Raw genomic sequence first — 15335 nt, 5'->3', positions numbered from 1 at the left:
CAGCAAGGTCTGCCAGGCCTCTGGGACTCAGGGCAGGACTCCGGAGGAGATCAAGCAGCGGTGCATGGGGATCAAGTCAGGGATCACTTGAGCCAACGCAATCCTTACCAGTCGAGGGGACAGGAGGGGTGGCATCCCAGGGAGCTGAGAGAGCAGCCCAAGGTCACAGTGAAGCCACTCTCCATCATCTTTCAAAGGTGGTGGTGTCTGTGGGGATTCCCTGATGACTCGCAGCACCCAAACCTTGCACGCACCTTTCAAAACTGCCCCAAGGATGTGCAGAGGAGCGGAAGGCTGTGCCCCAGATCGTGTTCCTAACCTTTTAAAACTTTCCTCACTGGCTGTGCATTTCTTGTTTCGTTCCCTCTTTTGGTATTTCTGAGATGGTTGCTGTGGAAGTTTTCAACCTTGGGTAGCATCTCCATTAAGCACATCATTTTCTTTCAGTCCTTGGAGTGTCCTGCAATTCCCCATATTGTTATCTTGTTTGAGACACTGGCCCACAAACCTTAACTGCTGACGTTTTGGAGTTTCAGTCAAGAGGGACCTCGACACACATGGGGACTTGGCCAACAGAAACCTCCTGAAGTTTTAAAGGTGAAGGGGGCAAGGTCTGCACCTGGTCAGAAGAACCTCGTGCATCAGGACCGGCTGTGACCTGACTGGCTGAGGATTGTTCTGAGGAGAAGAGCATGGGAGTTCTGGTGGATGCCCTAGGAGCCCATGGGTTTCCTATTTGGAAAGGAGGATGGAGAAACTGGAGAAGGTCCAGAGGAAGGCTGTTACCATGGGCTTAGGAGCCTAAAGCACATGAGCTGTGTGGAGAGGCTGAGGCAACTGGGCCTCTTTAGTCTGCTGAAGGGGAGGCAGAGGGCAGTCTAAAAGCAGGCGACACCTGCCTGGAGAGGTGGTGGAGCCAAGCTCTTCTGCAATGGCAGATGGTATGGCAGAGACAACAGCCACAAGCTTCTTCCTTGGGGCTTCAGACTGGGTCTCAGGAAAAACTGGCTAGGAGGGTGATGCTGCACTGCAGCAGGACACCCAGAGACTCTCTGTGCTCTCCATCTTTGGAGGTTTTCAGGTTTCAGCTCTACAAAGTCACAGTGGACCTGACCCGCCGTTTGTGATTCCCCACCTCTAGAGAGGTTTGCTGCTTACCAGGGACTCATATAAGGGATGTCACCAAGAGGCCTCCAAGCCTCCTACAATCCACTATTATCCGCTGCTGTTGTTTCACGTGGGCACCAGTGCCTCAGCCAGGAGTAGTCTGAGGGCTATCAAGAAGGATTACAGAGCCCTGGGAGCGATGGGAAGGGACTCTGCACCTGAAGAGCAGCACAGAGGAACTCCAGCCAGTAAGACAGCTTCGTCAGGGCCCAACTTAAATGCCTCTATGCAAACGCACGGAGCATGGGGAATAAACAAGAGGAGTTAGAGACGTGCACACGCCTGCAGGGCTACGATCTTATTGGCATCAGGGAGACGTGGTGGGATGGCTCCTGTGATTGGAGTGTTGGGATGGAGGGATACAGGCTCTTTAGGAAGGACAGGCAGGGGAGACGAGGAGGGGGTGTCGCCCTCTATGTCAATGACCAGCATGGAGCTCCGCCTGGCGATGGATGAGGAGCCGACTGAGAGCTTATGGGTCAGGATTAAAGGGAGGTCAGGGACAGGTGACATTATGGTGGGGGTCTGCTACAGGTCACCCCGACCAGCAAGACCGAGCAGATGAGGCCCTCTACAGGCAGACAGAAGCAGCCTCACGTTCACAAGCCCTGGTCCTCATGGGGGATTTCAACCACCTCGATATCTGTTGGAGGGACAACACGGCAGGGCATAAGCAATCCGGGATGTTCCTGGAATGCGTCGATGATAACTTCCTTCTCCAAGTGATAGAGGAGCCAACGAGGAGAGGTGCTATGTTGTTCTCACCAACAAGGAGGGGTGGTGGGGAATGCTCAAGGGCAGCCTTGGCTGCAGTGACCATGAAATGGTGGAGTTCGAGATCCTGAGGGCACCGAGGGGGCCGTACAGCAAGCTCAGTACCCTGGACTTGAGGAGAGCAGACATTGGCCTCTTCAGGGATCTGCTTGGTAGAGTGCCACGGGATAAAGCCCTGGAGGGAAGAGGGGCCCAAGAAAGATGGTTAAAACTCAAGGATCACCGCCTCCAAGATCAGGAGCGATGCATCCCAACAAAGAGGAAGTCAATCAAAACCACTAGGAAGCCTGCATGGATGAACAAGGAGCTCCTGGACAAACTCAAACACAAAAAGGAAGAGGGTGGGAGCAAGGACAGGTAGCCTGGGAGGAATACAGAGAAATTGTCCAATCGGCCAGGGATCAGGTTAGCAAAGCTAAAGCCCTAAGAGAATTAAATCTGGCCAGGGACATCAAGGGCAACAAGAAAAGCTTCTGTAGGTACGTCAGGGATAAAAGGAAGACCAGGGAAAATGTGGACCCTCTCTGGAATGAAACGGGATGCCTGGTTACCCGAGATACAGAGAAGGCTGAGGTACTCAATGACTTTTTTGCCTCAGCCTTCACCAGCAAGTGCTCAAGCCTCAGTGCCCAGGCCGCAGAAAGCAAAGGCAGGGATTGGGAGAATGAAGAGCTGCCCAATGTAGGAGAAGATCGGGTTTGAGACCGTCTAAGGAACCTGAAGGTGCACAAGTCCATGGGACCTGATGAGATCCATCCATGGGTTCTGAAGGAACTGGTGGATGACATTGCTAAGCCACGATCCATGATAGTTGAGAAGCTGTGGCAGTCCAGTGAAGTTCCCGCTGACTGGAAAAGGGGAAACATAACCCCCATTTTTGAAACGGGAAGAAAGGAAGACCCGGGGGACTACAGGCCAGTCAGTCTCACCTCTGTGCCTGGGAAGATCATGGAACAGATCCTCCTGGAAGCTATGCTAAGGCACATGGAAGACAGGGAGGTGAGTCGAGACAGCCAGCATGGCTTCACCCAGGGGGAGTCCTTCCTGATCAACCTAGTGGCCTTCTATGCTGGAGTGACTACATCAGTGGACATGGGAAGGGCTACAGATGTCGTCTATCTGGACCTCTGTAAGGCCTTTGACACGGTCCCCCACAACACCCTTCTCTCTAATTTGGAGAGGTATGGATTCGATGGGTAGACAGTCCAGTGGGTGAGGAATTGGTTGGATGTTCACATCCAGAGGGTAGTGGCCAACGGCTCAATGTCCAGATGGAGATCGGTGACCAGTGGTGTCCCACAGGGGTCTATATTGGGACCGTTACTGTTTAATATCTTCATCAATGACACAGACAGTGGGATCGAGTGCACCCTCAGCAAGTTTGCAGATGACACCAAAGTGAGTGGTACGGTTGACACACCTGAGGGATGGGATGCCATCCAGAGGGACCTGGACAAGCTGGAGAAGTGGGCCCGTGTGAACCTCAGGAGGTTCAACAAGGCCAAGTGCAAGATCCTGCACCTGGGTTGGGTCAACTCCCAGTCTCAATACAGGCTGGGGGATGAAGGGATTGAGAGCAGCCCTGCCGAGAAGGACTTGGGGGTCCTGGTGGAGGAAAAGCTGGACATGAGACAGCAATGTGTGCTCACAGCCCAGAAGGCCAACCATATCCTGGGCTGCATCAAAAGCAGCATGGCCGCAGGTCGAGAGAGGTGATTCTGCCTCTCCATTCTGCTCTGGTGAGACCCCACCTGGAGCACTGCGTCCAGCTCTGGAGCCCTCCGCCCAGGAAGGACATGGAGCTGTTGGAGTGGGTCCAGAGGATGGCCACAAAAATGGTCAGGGGGATGGAACGCCTCTGCTGTGAAGAAAGGCTGAGAGAGTTGGGGTTGTTCAGCCTGGAAAAGAGGCGGCTTTGGGGACACCTGATTGCAGCCTTTCAGTACTGAAAGGGGCTTGTAAGAAAGATGGAGAGAGACATTTTAGTAGGGCCTGTTGCGACAGGACAAGGGGGAATGGTTTTAAACTAAAAGAGGGTAGATTTTGAGTAGATGGAAGGAAGAAGTTTTTTACAGTGAGGGTGGTGAAACACTGGCACAGGTTGCCCAGAGAGGTGGTAGATGCCCTGTCCCTGGAAACATTCAAGGTCAGGTTGGACGGGGCTCTGAGCAACCTGATCTAGCTGAAGATGTCCCTGCCCATGGCAGGGGGGTTGGACTAGATGACCTTTAAAGGTCCCTTCCAACCCAAAGTGTTCTATGGTTCTATGATACTGATCCCATTACAGATATTGATAACATTACACATACTGATACAGATGATTGTGGTTTAACCCGGCAGGCAGCCAAACACCACACAACTGCTCACTCACTGCCCCCCACCACAGTGGGATGGGGGAGAGAATCGGAAAAAAAAAAAGAAGTAAATTTTGTGGATTGAGATAAAGACAGTTTAATAGTACAGAAAAGAAAGGGAAAATAATAATAATAATAATGGTGATAGAATATACATGTATTTACAGTCTTTTCTTTGGACAGCTGGAAAGTCTTTGTTAATGCAATCAATTCTGCTGCTTGGGCACTCAGCTTCAGACTGAGTGCTGAAGCCTCTGCTACTTCATTTTAGTAGTTTCTGAATAACCTCTAACCCAGTTACTGTTCAGATAATATGAGGACCTGTCTACACATAGTTCAAGATCAGGATCTGGAAATAGTACGTCTGTTAAGTATTTTCAAGTCTTTCTGGCCTCGCAGGCTGTTATCACACAATAAGGATGTGGATTTCCTTCCTCAGGAGTGGGGAGTAGAGTAGCAGGGTTCAGCGTGTTACATTGCTTCATTGTTATGTTTTCCACCATTAAGAGAATCAGCTCATAATGATGTACCCAGTGCCTGGGTAAGGTGCTGTGACAGCAGCATTTCAATTTCATGTGGCCTTTGTACCACTAGAGGGGATCCAAGCACCACATTGTCACTCTGTTCAACCAGGAGTGCTGCGGCAGCTGTCCTAGGGACACAAGCAAAGGGTCCTTGAGCTACCAGACTGTTCTGGTTTTGGCTGGGATAGTTACATTTCTTCACGTACAAACATGAAGTCTGGCAATCCCAGAGCAGGTGCAGTGGTTAATGCGCGCTTCAAAAGCTCAGATGCCTTTCCCTTGTCTGTTGTCCAGTGAAGGGGTTCTCCAGCATCTCGAGCAGGAGTCTGTGTCAGTGGTTTTGCCATTTCCCCAGAAGCAGCTTGTGGCAGGTGCACCCACCCGGATAAAAGACCGGGGGCATCAGGACCGCTGCGTCCTTACTTTTCGCGCCCTTACGGTGGCGAGTGCCAACCGTCACGAACGCACTTTCGGTCAGTAATTATGGTCACGTATACACCTTGGGCGAGGAGTAAGAAAATTAAGGCTCTCAGCCACTCAGAGTTGACCACAGGTCAGATTCAACTAAGATATAAATGGAGCCCCACCAGAGGGCAAGTTGAGTTGGTCTCCTCAGAGCAGCAGGTCTTCAATGGGGGACTCGCGTTAGGTCATGCAGAGAGAAGATTAGAAAGGGAAAAGCTCTGCTAGAGCACAATCTGGCCACTGTCATAAGAGACAACAAAAAATGTTTTTATAAATATATTAATGACAAAAAAAGAGCCAAGGAGAATCTGCATCCTTTATTGGAGGGGGTGGGGAACAGTGCCACCGAGGACGAGGAGAAGGCTGAGGTACTCAATGCCTTCTTTGCCTCAGTCTTTAATAGTCAGAGCCGTTATCCTCAGGGTACTCAGCCCCCTGAGCTGGAAGTAAGGGACCGTGAGCAGAATAAACCCCCCATAATCCAAGAGGAAGCAGTTAACGAGGTTGAGAGCCCTCATCTTATAGGTCAGTGACTGTGCATATTTTAGATGCTCATTTCAAAAGCCGGCCATGTAGTATTAATTCCTCATAAACCATCCTGAACCTATGGTTTACTGATACCGTCAGAGTGTTGAATGATTTTGATGAGCTTCATTTCGAGTTACCTTCCTGCTAAAAAATTTTTGCTTAAATCAAGTTTAGTTTTGAACCTATCACCTGCCTAGTTTGATTTTGTGAGCCTCAACAACACGGGGACACTGCAAGGCACAAGGGCATGGAAGAGATGGTGGGAAAAGGGACTACTGCGGGTCTCCAGTCCAGGCTCCAACCAAAGGCTGGGGAATCACCAACTGCGGGTCGGGTCAGGTCAGCGGTGACTTTGTAGAGCTGAAACCTGAAAACCTCCAGAGATGGAGAGCACAGAGAGTCTCTGGGTGTCCTGCTGCACTGCAGCGTCACCCTCCTAGCCAGTTTCTCCTGAGGCCCAGTCTGAAGCCCCCAGGAAGAAGCTTGTGGCTGTTGTCTCTGCCATACCATCTGCCATTGCAGAAGAGCTTGGCTCCACCACCTCTCCAGGCAGGTGTCGCCTGCTTTTAGACTGCCCTCTGCCTCCCCTTCAGCAGACTAAAGAGGCCCAGTTGCCTCAGCCTCTCCACACACCTCATGTGCTTTAGGCTCCTAAGCCCATGGTAACAGCCTTCCTCTGGACCTTCTCCAGTTTCTCCATCCTCCTTTCAAGATGGGAAACCCATGGGCTCCTAGGGCATCCACCAGAACTCCCATGCCCTTCTCCTCAGAACAATCCTCAGCCAGACAGGTCCCAGCCTGTCCTGAGGCACGAGGTTCTTCTGACCCAGTGCAGACTTTGCCCCCTTCGCCTTTAAAACTTCAGGAGGTTTCTGTTGGCCATGTCCCCATGTGTGTCAAGGTCCCTCTGGACTGAAACTCCAGCATGTCAGCATTTAAGGTTTGTGGGCCAGTGTCTCAAACAAGACAACAAGATGGGGAACTGCAGGGCGCTACAAGGACTGAAAGAGAATGATGTGCTTAATGGAGCTGCTACCCAAGGTTGAAAACTTCCACAGCAACCATCTCAGAAATGCCAAAAGAGGGAACGAAACAAGAAATGCACGGCTAATGGGGAAAGGTTTCAGAGGGTAGGCTGTTCTTTTTGGAGGGTATTAGGACAATAAAAGGGAAGCACTTGTAATATCAAGGAATGAAGAGAGAAGCAAATGATGCCATTGGCCTTTGTTAGTGATGGCTCCCGTTTTGCCTAATGAAATCCAAGAACCACCAGAGCCCTTCCTGCAGAGCTGCTACCCAGCACCACAGCCCTTGGCCTCTCTCATTGCACGGGATTGGTGCACGTCAAGGCAGGACTTCAGGTTTGTCTTTACTGGACATCGAGATGTTATTTATGCAAATCCCTCTGGCCTGTCTTTGTCCTTTGGGATGGCAGGCCTGCCCTCCAGTGCGGTGTCTGCTCTCCTCAATATGGTGTCCATCTACAAATGCTACTCGCTCATATTCTCCAGGTCATTAAAAAAAAGATAAAGAGGACAGGTGGCAGGACAGACCCCTGCAGGACCCTACTAGCTCGATGCCTGCAGGCAGAGTACCACGCATTGATCACGTCCCTCTGAGCCCGACCATCCATCTGGTTGTTTACCCATCTACTTATCCACCCATGCAGACCATAATATCTGAATTTGGGCACAAGAATGTTCTGTGGGGTGATGTTGAAAACTTCACTGACTTCCAGGTTAAAAGACAACCACTGGTCTCCCTGTGTCCAGCAGTCCTGTCCTTTCACCACAGAAAGCAAAGAGGATGGCGAGAGACAAGCTAAATCCAGTAAATCCAGTCAATTTCTCTTTCAGACCCCCAGAAATGGGATCTGAGGGAACACGATCTGGGGCACAGCCTTCCGCTCCTCTGCACATCCTTGGGGCAGTTTTGAAAGGTGCGTGCAAGGTTTGGGTGCTGCGAGTCATCAGGGAATCCCCACAGACACCACCACCTTTGAAAGATGATGAGAAGTGGCTTCACTGTGACCTTGGGCTGCTCTCTCAGCTCCCTGGGATGCCACCCCTCCTGTCCCCTCGACTGGTAAGGATTGCGTTGGCTCAAGTGATCCCTGACTTGATCCCCATGCACCGCTGCTTGATCTCCTCCAGAGTCCTGCCCTGAGTCCCAGAGGCCTGGGAGACCTTGCAGAGGAAAACTGAGGCAAAGAGGACACAGAGAATCTCAGATCTATCTGCTCCTGCTCTCACCACATTCAGCAGTGGCCACACAGCATCTTTGTTTCTTCTTTAACTGTTCCTGAAGTAGTGAACGCTCCTTCTGGTGCCCTTCAATGGCCTTTCAAGTTCAGAGGGAGTTTCGATCTGGAGCCTTGCTGAGCTTGGAGGATGCTGTCCTTGAAGAGCAGCTGTCCTGAGCTCTGCAACCATGTGACAGCTCTGTCTCCTCAGGAGCAGCTCCAGCTCTTCCTGCCTGTGGCCCTGGCTGAGGCCATTGCTGCACGTTTGGGCTGAAGCCCTGCAGCTGTGGAAGCAGGCAAGCTCGTCCCTGCCCTAAGGAAACCTGGTCCCAAGCGCCCAAGACCCCCTGTGTGCAAAGGCTTTGCTTCAGAGCAGAGACGTGGCATGGACAACAGAGAGCTGAATGTCTTTCGAGCCCTAGGACTACAAAGCCACACTGAAATGCCTATTTCATTCAAGTGAGGATATCCCCCAGCTTGGAGAAATTAGGTCTTTGCTTGTCACCTTCCTGGAAGTCCTGTCTAATGCTGGGACAAAGAAAGGGGATTCTCATGGCCAAGTCTTTTCCTGAGAGGAGAAGGAAGTGTCTCTGCGCAGCTGAGGGAGGGAAGATCAGGGATGACTTCAGGCTGTTTCCCAGCAGGTTCCCCTGGAGCCCCAGGGACCCCTCGAGGGAGCCCCGAGGGGCAGAGCAAGTGCTGCCTTGGGCTGGTCCTCTGCTGCTGAGCTGGGCTGGGCTCCTGGAAGGAGGGAGCTCCTGGCAAGTGGGCAGTGCTGCAGAGAGACAGCTCTGCCCAGGAGCAGCTCCTCTGCAAAGCGCAGCAGGGCTGAGGGCACTGCCTGCAGGCACCGAGGGGAGGGAGCGAGGCAGAGAGAGCGTAAAGGCAGTCTGGAGTGGGAGGATGCTGAGAGCTCACTGCGCGGAGAGATCTTCACAGCCCTCTACATGGTAAGTGCCTGGGTGCAGGACAATGTAGCTGCTGTTCCTGGAGGGATATCCAAAAGCTGGTACATGCCACAGCAACTATGATCTTTCAGGAGGACTCTCACAGCTTCCTTGCTGTAGAGGAGGAGGAGGTGCTGCAGAGCAGGGCTTCCCTGCTGCACCGTCAGAAGGAGAGGGCATGACGGCTGCCTTCTCCCGGGCACTGCTCCAGGGTGTGAAGGCGTGTGTGCAGGCAGGGGTGGCCAGGGCTGTCCTTCCGAGCAGGGTCCCTGCGCCCCAGGGGGCTGTGCACCAGGGCAGGGACTCTGCCACCTGCCAGGGTCAGCACTCAGCCTGCCTGGGGAGCTCTCCACAACACTGTGGGGAGAAGCTGTGGGTGGAAGGAGTGAGCCCCGGCAGGGCAGGGTCCTTCTGCTGTCCAGAGAGTGCAGCGTGGGTCAGGGCTGCTCAGGCTTCTCCATCACCCAGAGGACAGTTGCAGAGGGTCATGTTAAAGATGGGTGTCGAGGTAGGGGATTACCTGAAAGGGAAGAAGTGTGTGCTTTGAGTTTTCTCCCCTGGGTTGTCTGGGTGGGCAGTGGGAGATGGGAATTGATTGCTGTGCTCTGGAGTAGGCAATGAGACCCCAGTTCTCGTTAGGACTTGCCTGAGCTGCTCCTTAGCCCCTGCACACACCGAGATGTCCCTGGGCAGTGCCCTGCTGCCAGGAGGTGTCTGCAGGGCAGAGCTGAGCACGCAGCAGGGTGGATGGGCTCTGTGAGCATGAAGAGGGAGGAGCCGTGAGGGCAGAGAAACAGGTCCTGGCCCAGAAGAGCTCCAGGCAGCAGAGCCATGGGCAGCGAGGAAGAGAGAACTGCTCCCAGAAAGGCCATGGCAGGAGGGGTTCAGGCACCTCCCTGCCATCCCCTGCAGTGCAGATGCTTTCCCTGGAGCAACCCCCTGCTCTCCTCACTCACACAGCAGAGCCTCTGCCCTTCATGTCATGGACACTTGGCCATAAGTTGCCTTCCCAGCAGCCTGACCACCAAAGAGGAGAAAAACTCAAGTCTCTGACTGTGTCTCCCTCTCCTGCCTCCCTTGGCAGGGGAACTCTGGCACGTTCTCCTCTTCTCCCTGCCGCCCTTGTTCTTACTGTGACACTCACTGCTCTTGGGGGGTGAGGATTCAAGTGCAGCTCAGACACCAACGCTGTGTCTACTGTCATGCCCGTATGTCCGTGGAGGAAAAGCATCCAACTCGCACCCTGTTAACCTTTGGGGCTCTGGGTACTGCAGGGTGTGCGGCTGGCACACATCTCACCCTCCTTCCAGGACACAGGAAATGTAGGAGAGTTGAGTCTTTCCTTGGGAGGTCCTGCTGGGCTGCAGGCTGCCCTCCCGTAGGGCAAAGCTCTCCCGGGGCATCTCTATGTCATGCAGGAGCCCCATGGAGAAGACACCTCGGTGCTAAGGCCATTGAAATGCTGCTGGGTGGCTGTATGTGGGCAGCTGTAAGGAGCCCTCTGTGTCCGTGGTTGGGAGGGGAGAGCTGAGATCATCCTCAGGTACGATGGGGTGAGGGCTTTGGAGATGCGCACTCAGAACGTGGATTCCTCTGCTCCCAGCAGTGTCCCGTTTCTTTTGGGGGGAACACGCAAGTGCCATAGTCCTCCAGCTGAAAGAGCTGCCAGCACAGGGCAGCTGAGATCAGGGCTGATGGACAGAGCGGCTGTCCTCACTCTGCACTGAGGGACAGTCCCTTTGCCTCTCAGGACCCACACGATTTCACTTGCAGTGCAGCAGAAATGCCCAGGATTTCTGCATTAGAAACACTGCTCAGCTGTGGTGGGGCAACCAGACCAGAAGGCACAAACCAAAACCCCACAGCTCTGCTCTGCAGGCAGGTGAATTGGCAGCGACAATGCTGAGAAGCTCTTTGATATCACGAGTGGATTTAATCTGAGATCACCCCATGTTCCTGTTTACCTATTGCTGTGGGGCAGGACTGGCTCCTCCAGAGCCCAGAGCAGAGCCTGCGGCTCCCTGGGGCACCCTCAGCCAGCACCAACCAGAGCTCGTTCAAGGGACCTGCCAAAGGTCTGCCTGAATGGAGAGAGAGACACTTTGAGGGGGTCCTATGAGAAATGGCTTTGCTTTTGCTCAGAGAAGTTTCTCCTAACTTGTCACTGTCTTTTCCCTCTTGGACAGTCCCCCATGCCCAGAGGCAGCAGATGTCCAACACCAGCTCCATCACCCAGTTCCTCCTCCTGGCCTTCGCAGACACACGGGAGCTGCAGCTCTTGCACTTCTGGCTCTTCCTGGGCATCTACCTGGCTGCCCTGCTGGGCAACAGCCTCATCATCACCGCCATAGCCTGCGACCACCGCCTCCACACACCCATGTACTTCTTCCTCCTCAACCTCTCCATCCTCGACCTGGGCTGCATCTCCACCACTGTTCCCAAATCCATGGCCAATTCCCTCTGGGACACCAGAGCCATCTCCTACTCGGGATGTGCTGCACAGCTCTTTCTGTTTGCCTTGATGGTCATGGCAGAGTATTATATTCTCACCATCATGGCCTATGACCGCTATGTTGCCATCTGCCAACCCCTGCACTACGGGACCCTCCTGGGCAGCAGAGCTTGTGTCCACATGGCAGCAGCTGCCTGGGGCAGTGGGTTTCTCACTGCTCTGCTGCACACTGCCAATACATTTTCACTGCCCCTCTGCAAGGGCAATGCTGTGGACCAGTTCTTCTGTGAAATCCCCCAGATCCTCAAGCTCTCCTGCTCACACACCTACCTCAGGGAAGTTGGGGTCATTGTAGTTACTGCCTGTTTCGGTTTTGGGTGTTTTGTGTTCATCGTGCTGTCCTATGTGAAGATCTTCAGGGCTGTGCTGAGGATCCCCTCTGAGCAGGGACGGCACAAAGCCTTTTCCACGTGCATCCCTCACCTGGCCGTGGTCTCCCTCTTTGTCAGCACTGTCATGTTTGCTCACCTGAAGCCTCCCTCCATTTCCTCCCCATCGTTGGATCTCGTGGTGACAATTCTGTACTCAGTGGTACCTCCAGCAGTCAACCCCCTCATCTACAGCATGAGGAACAAGGAACTCAAGGATGCCCTGAGGAACTTGATTCTAGAAGTAGTATTTCAGCAGAAATAAGCTGCCCATCTCTCTTCACAAGGTTTCTCCAAGTGATCTCAGGCAACTTGTGTCCTTTGGGCATTGTACTGGTTATAATCATATTTGTTCAGAAATGTTTGTTTTCATCATCCTTCTCAAGAGGCTGAAGCCAGTCTGTCTGGCCCAAAGGCCTTCTCTCAATGAGTCTATCACTGCGCTAATGCTGGCCTCCTTTGTGGCATGTCTGTAAATAAAGGGGATTGCCTGCGTGCAGCGTGTGAAGCTTGGGCTCTTCTTTCCACAGAGGAGTGCAGAAGACGCTCAGGGAATTGCAGGCTAAAAGGCCCTGCTGTTGGGCTTGGGTGCTGCCTTGGCTTAGGGGGACAAGGTCATGGCTTCATGTGTGAGGGAATGAGGGCTGGAGTGAGCCTTCACTTTACTGGTGCCCAATGCCATGGAGATCCTGGACGGTCAAAAGGCATCTGCTTGAGGCTCTCTCACATATGGCAGGGCTGGTCAAAGATGCCTGATCTTCTGACAGGGGATCTGAACCCACCAGGAGAGCACAGGGCATCTCTGGGTCACTGGGTGCCTCGGGGTGGAAAGTGAATGGAGGTTTCCAAAACTTCCTCCAAAAGTGGAGTCACCCAAAGGAAAAGGGCTAACCTGCAGGATGCACAGCCCAATGGGGCTCTGCACTGCCAGAGAGGCAGCGGAGACACAGCAGGCACGAGGAAGGCAGCCTGAAGAGTGCTTCACATCATCTTCAGTGAGGAGCCATGGGCTGGATCCAGTGACACACCTGAACACATCCTGAAAGAGCTGAAAGGCCCTGTGATTTCTCGGAGTATCACAGCCCGAGGCCATGGGAGAAACCTGTCAGGGGCAGTGATGCCAGTCTGGCCAGATCTGCTTCACTCCCGCACCAGCATGGCCAGGATGGAGTCAGCCCATGGTGCCAGGGCAGCTCTGCAGAGCAGCAGCACCAGCTCCGGGCCCTGTGGGCACCTCAGGGGAGGGAGCCAGCAACAACTGGCCAGGCCAGCACGGACACACTCCCCTGGGGAAAGGCTCTCTGTGGAGCAGGGGTTTCCCTGGAGAAGAGTGGAGCACCACGCGTGGGTCAGAAAGAAGGCAAGAAGCAGGAGAAAGAGGTTTTTCTGTTCAGCAGCTTGGGGCAGCTCCTGTGCCACTGGACCTGGGGGTGGGGGTGGCACCGGCTGTCTGGGGGCTCTTCTGGAAAGGATACAACCACACACCAAAAGTGACCGAACCAATTCCTTGGCCCATTGCTGGCCTGGAGCCCTGGGAGTGATGGGGAGGATGAGAGCCCCTCCCCACCCCCAGGAGCTTCTGGGTCCTTCCGAGAGGCTGGGGCTGTGGTGGGAGTGCCCAGAGCTCTGCAGCACCCTGCAGCAGGCACTGCTGTGGGGCAAGCCCAGGCTGAGACTCACATGGAGCCTGCTGCCAACCAGCACCCCCAGACCCCTTTCTGCAGGGCTGCTCTCCAGCCACTCCCCTCCCACTCTGTACTTGTGTCCGGAGCGTTACTCCGTCCCAGGTGTAGATCCTGGCATTTGGACTCGTTGAATGTCATGCCCTTCAGGATGACTGCTCAATGCTCCAACCTAGCCGGATCCCTCGGCAAGGCCTCTCGTCCCTCGAGAGAGTCAACAGCACCTCCCAGTTTGGGATCATCAGCAAACTTGCTGACAATGGATTCCACTCCTGCCTCCAGATCATTGAGAAATACATTGGACATTGATAAATGTATAGAACTGGCCCCAGGATGGAGCCCTGAGGAACACCACTGGTGACCAGCTGCCATCCAGATGCAGCCCCGGTCACTGTGACACTTTGAGCCCTGCCGTCCAGCCAGTTCTTCACCCGTGAGTGCTCCGGGAATCCCCTCATCCCACGGCTGGACACCTTGCCCAGAAGGATGCTGTGAGGGACGGTAACAAAAGCCTTACTGACATCCAGAAAAACTGCATCCACCGCCTTCCCTTCATCCACGAGGCAGGTGACCTTATCTTAGAAGGGTGTCAGATTGGTTACACAGGACCTTCCCTTTGTGAACCCATGCTGACTTTGCCTGATGATTGCATTGTCCTTTAAATGCCTTTCCATAGCACCCACCATCATAGAATCCTAGAATATCTCAAGTTGGAAGGCACCCATAAGCATCATGGAGTCCAACTCCCTGCTCCTCACAGCACTACCAAAAACTAAACCATATGACTTTCAGAAATCTAAACAAATTGACAAATGTCAATTTTTATACAAAAACACCCCCAGTGCTATGAAGATTCCCTCCATGGCACTGAACTATATCTGTCACTCTTTTCTAGTGGCACTAAGAAAAGAGAAACAACCTCTAAAATCTTGCTGCAGGGGAGGTCAGAATCATTTGTTGCTTATGGAAAATTTTATAACAGCCATATCTAAAACTCTGTATTGCTTTATCTGGAATAAACACCTCTCCTCCTTCAGTAAGTTACGTCATCTCCTTCGGAGCAGGTTTCCTCTCTTTGTACCTAACGTACACCATTGCAACTGGCATGTTGTGCATCAGAAGAGATCAGCTTTGGTACCCTATTCATCTGCATATATAAATACGTATTGATTGATCTAGATCTTTTTGCGCTTTCACAATTACTAACAAGTATAATCTGTGGTTAAGTTGTTTTAGTATTTGTAGGAACTTGACTAACTCTTTGTACAGCTGTCAAATTGATTAATGTTTAGGCACTGCTGAACACACTTGCTGCTATACTCCCTTAACCCTTAGTCATAAACCGTTGCCCAGGTCCGAGACTAAGGGTAGATCCTAGGCCGCACCTAGACTCCTCTCTGAGAAGGAGTTTAGAGAGCAAGGGGGTCTACTCTGAACCTCGTGACTCAACGGAAGGTCCTCCTTATTCCTTTTGTAACTGTTCATAAACCGTTGTCCAAGTCTGAGACTAAGATTGGGTCCAGTTTGATCTTCTCTGAACCTCGTGACTCAACGGGAGGGTCCCCCTGACCCTTTTATCCTCAACCTCTGTACAAATCACTCCAAGACAATTCTGAAACGATTTTTCCCTGTGTATACTTAATCCATGTAATGAGAGTGAACATTGCCATCGCATTCTGTTAAGTCACATATCTATAAATTTCTATAAAATCACCCTTTGCCAATACCTTTGCCAGTGATTCTTTATGCGGCCTTAAAACCACTCATTTGTG

The 15335-nt window shown here is 52.7% G+C and overlaps 1 protein-coding gene across 1 annotated transcript; it reads left to right on the top strand.

The window, feature by feature from the left end:
* The first annotated feature begins 11210 nt into the window (after window positions 1–11210).
* On the top strand, window positions 11211–12146 carry LOC142076408 (olfactory receptor 14J1-like). Its single transcript, XM_075138708.1, has one exon. The coding sequence runs from the start codon at window positions 11211–11213 to the stop codon at window positions 12144–12146; it is 936 nt and encodes a 311-aa protein (XP_074994809.1).
* Window positions 12147–15335: the final 3189 nt, after the last annotated feature.

This window comes from Calonectris borealis, unplaced genomic scaffold (genome assembly GCF_964195595.1).
Source record: "Calonectris borealis unplaced genomic scaffold, bCalBor7.hap1.2 HAP1_SCAFFOLD_49, whole genome shotgun sequence".
NCBI lineage: Eukaryota > Metazoa > Chordata > Aves > Procellariiformes > Procellariidae > Calonectris > Calonectris borealis.
This window is presented reverse-complemented; position numbering and strand designations above follow the sequence as displayed.

Bases quoted from the DNA above. Each gene is read 5' to 3' on its own strand.
- LOC142076408 (XM_075138708.1), top strand. From the start codon at position 11,211: ATGTCCAACACCAGCTCCATCACCCAGTTCCTCCTCCTGGCCTTCGCA.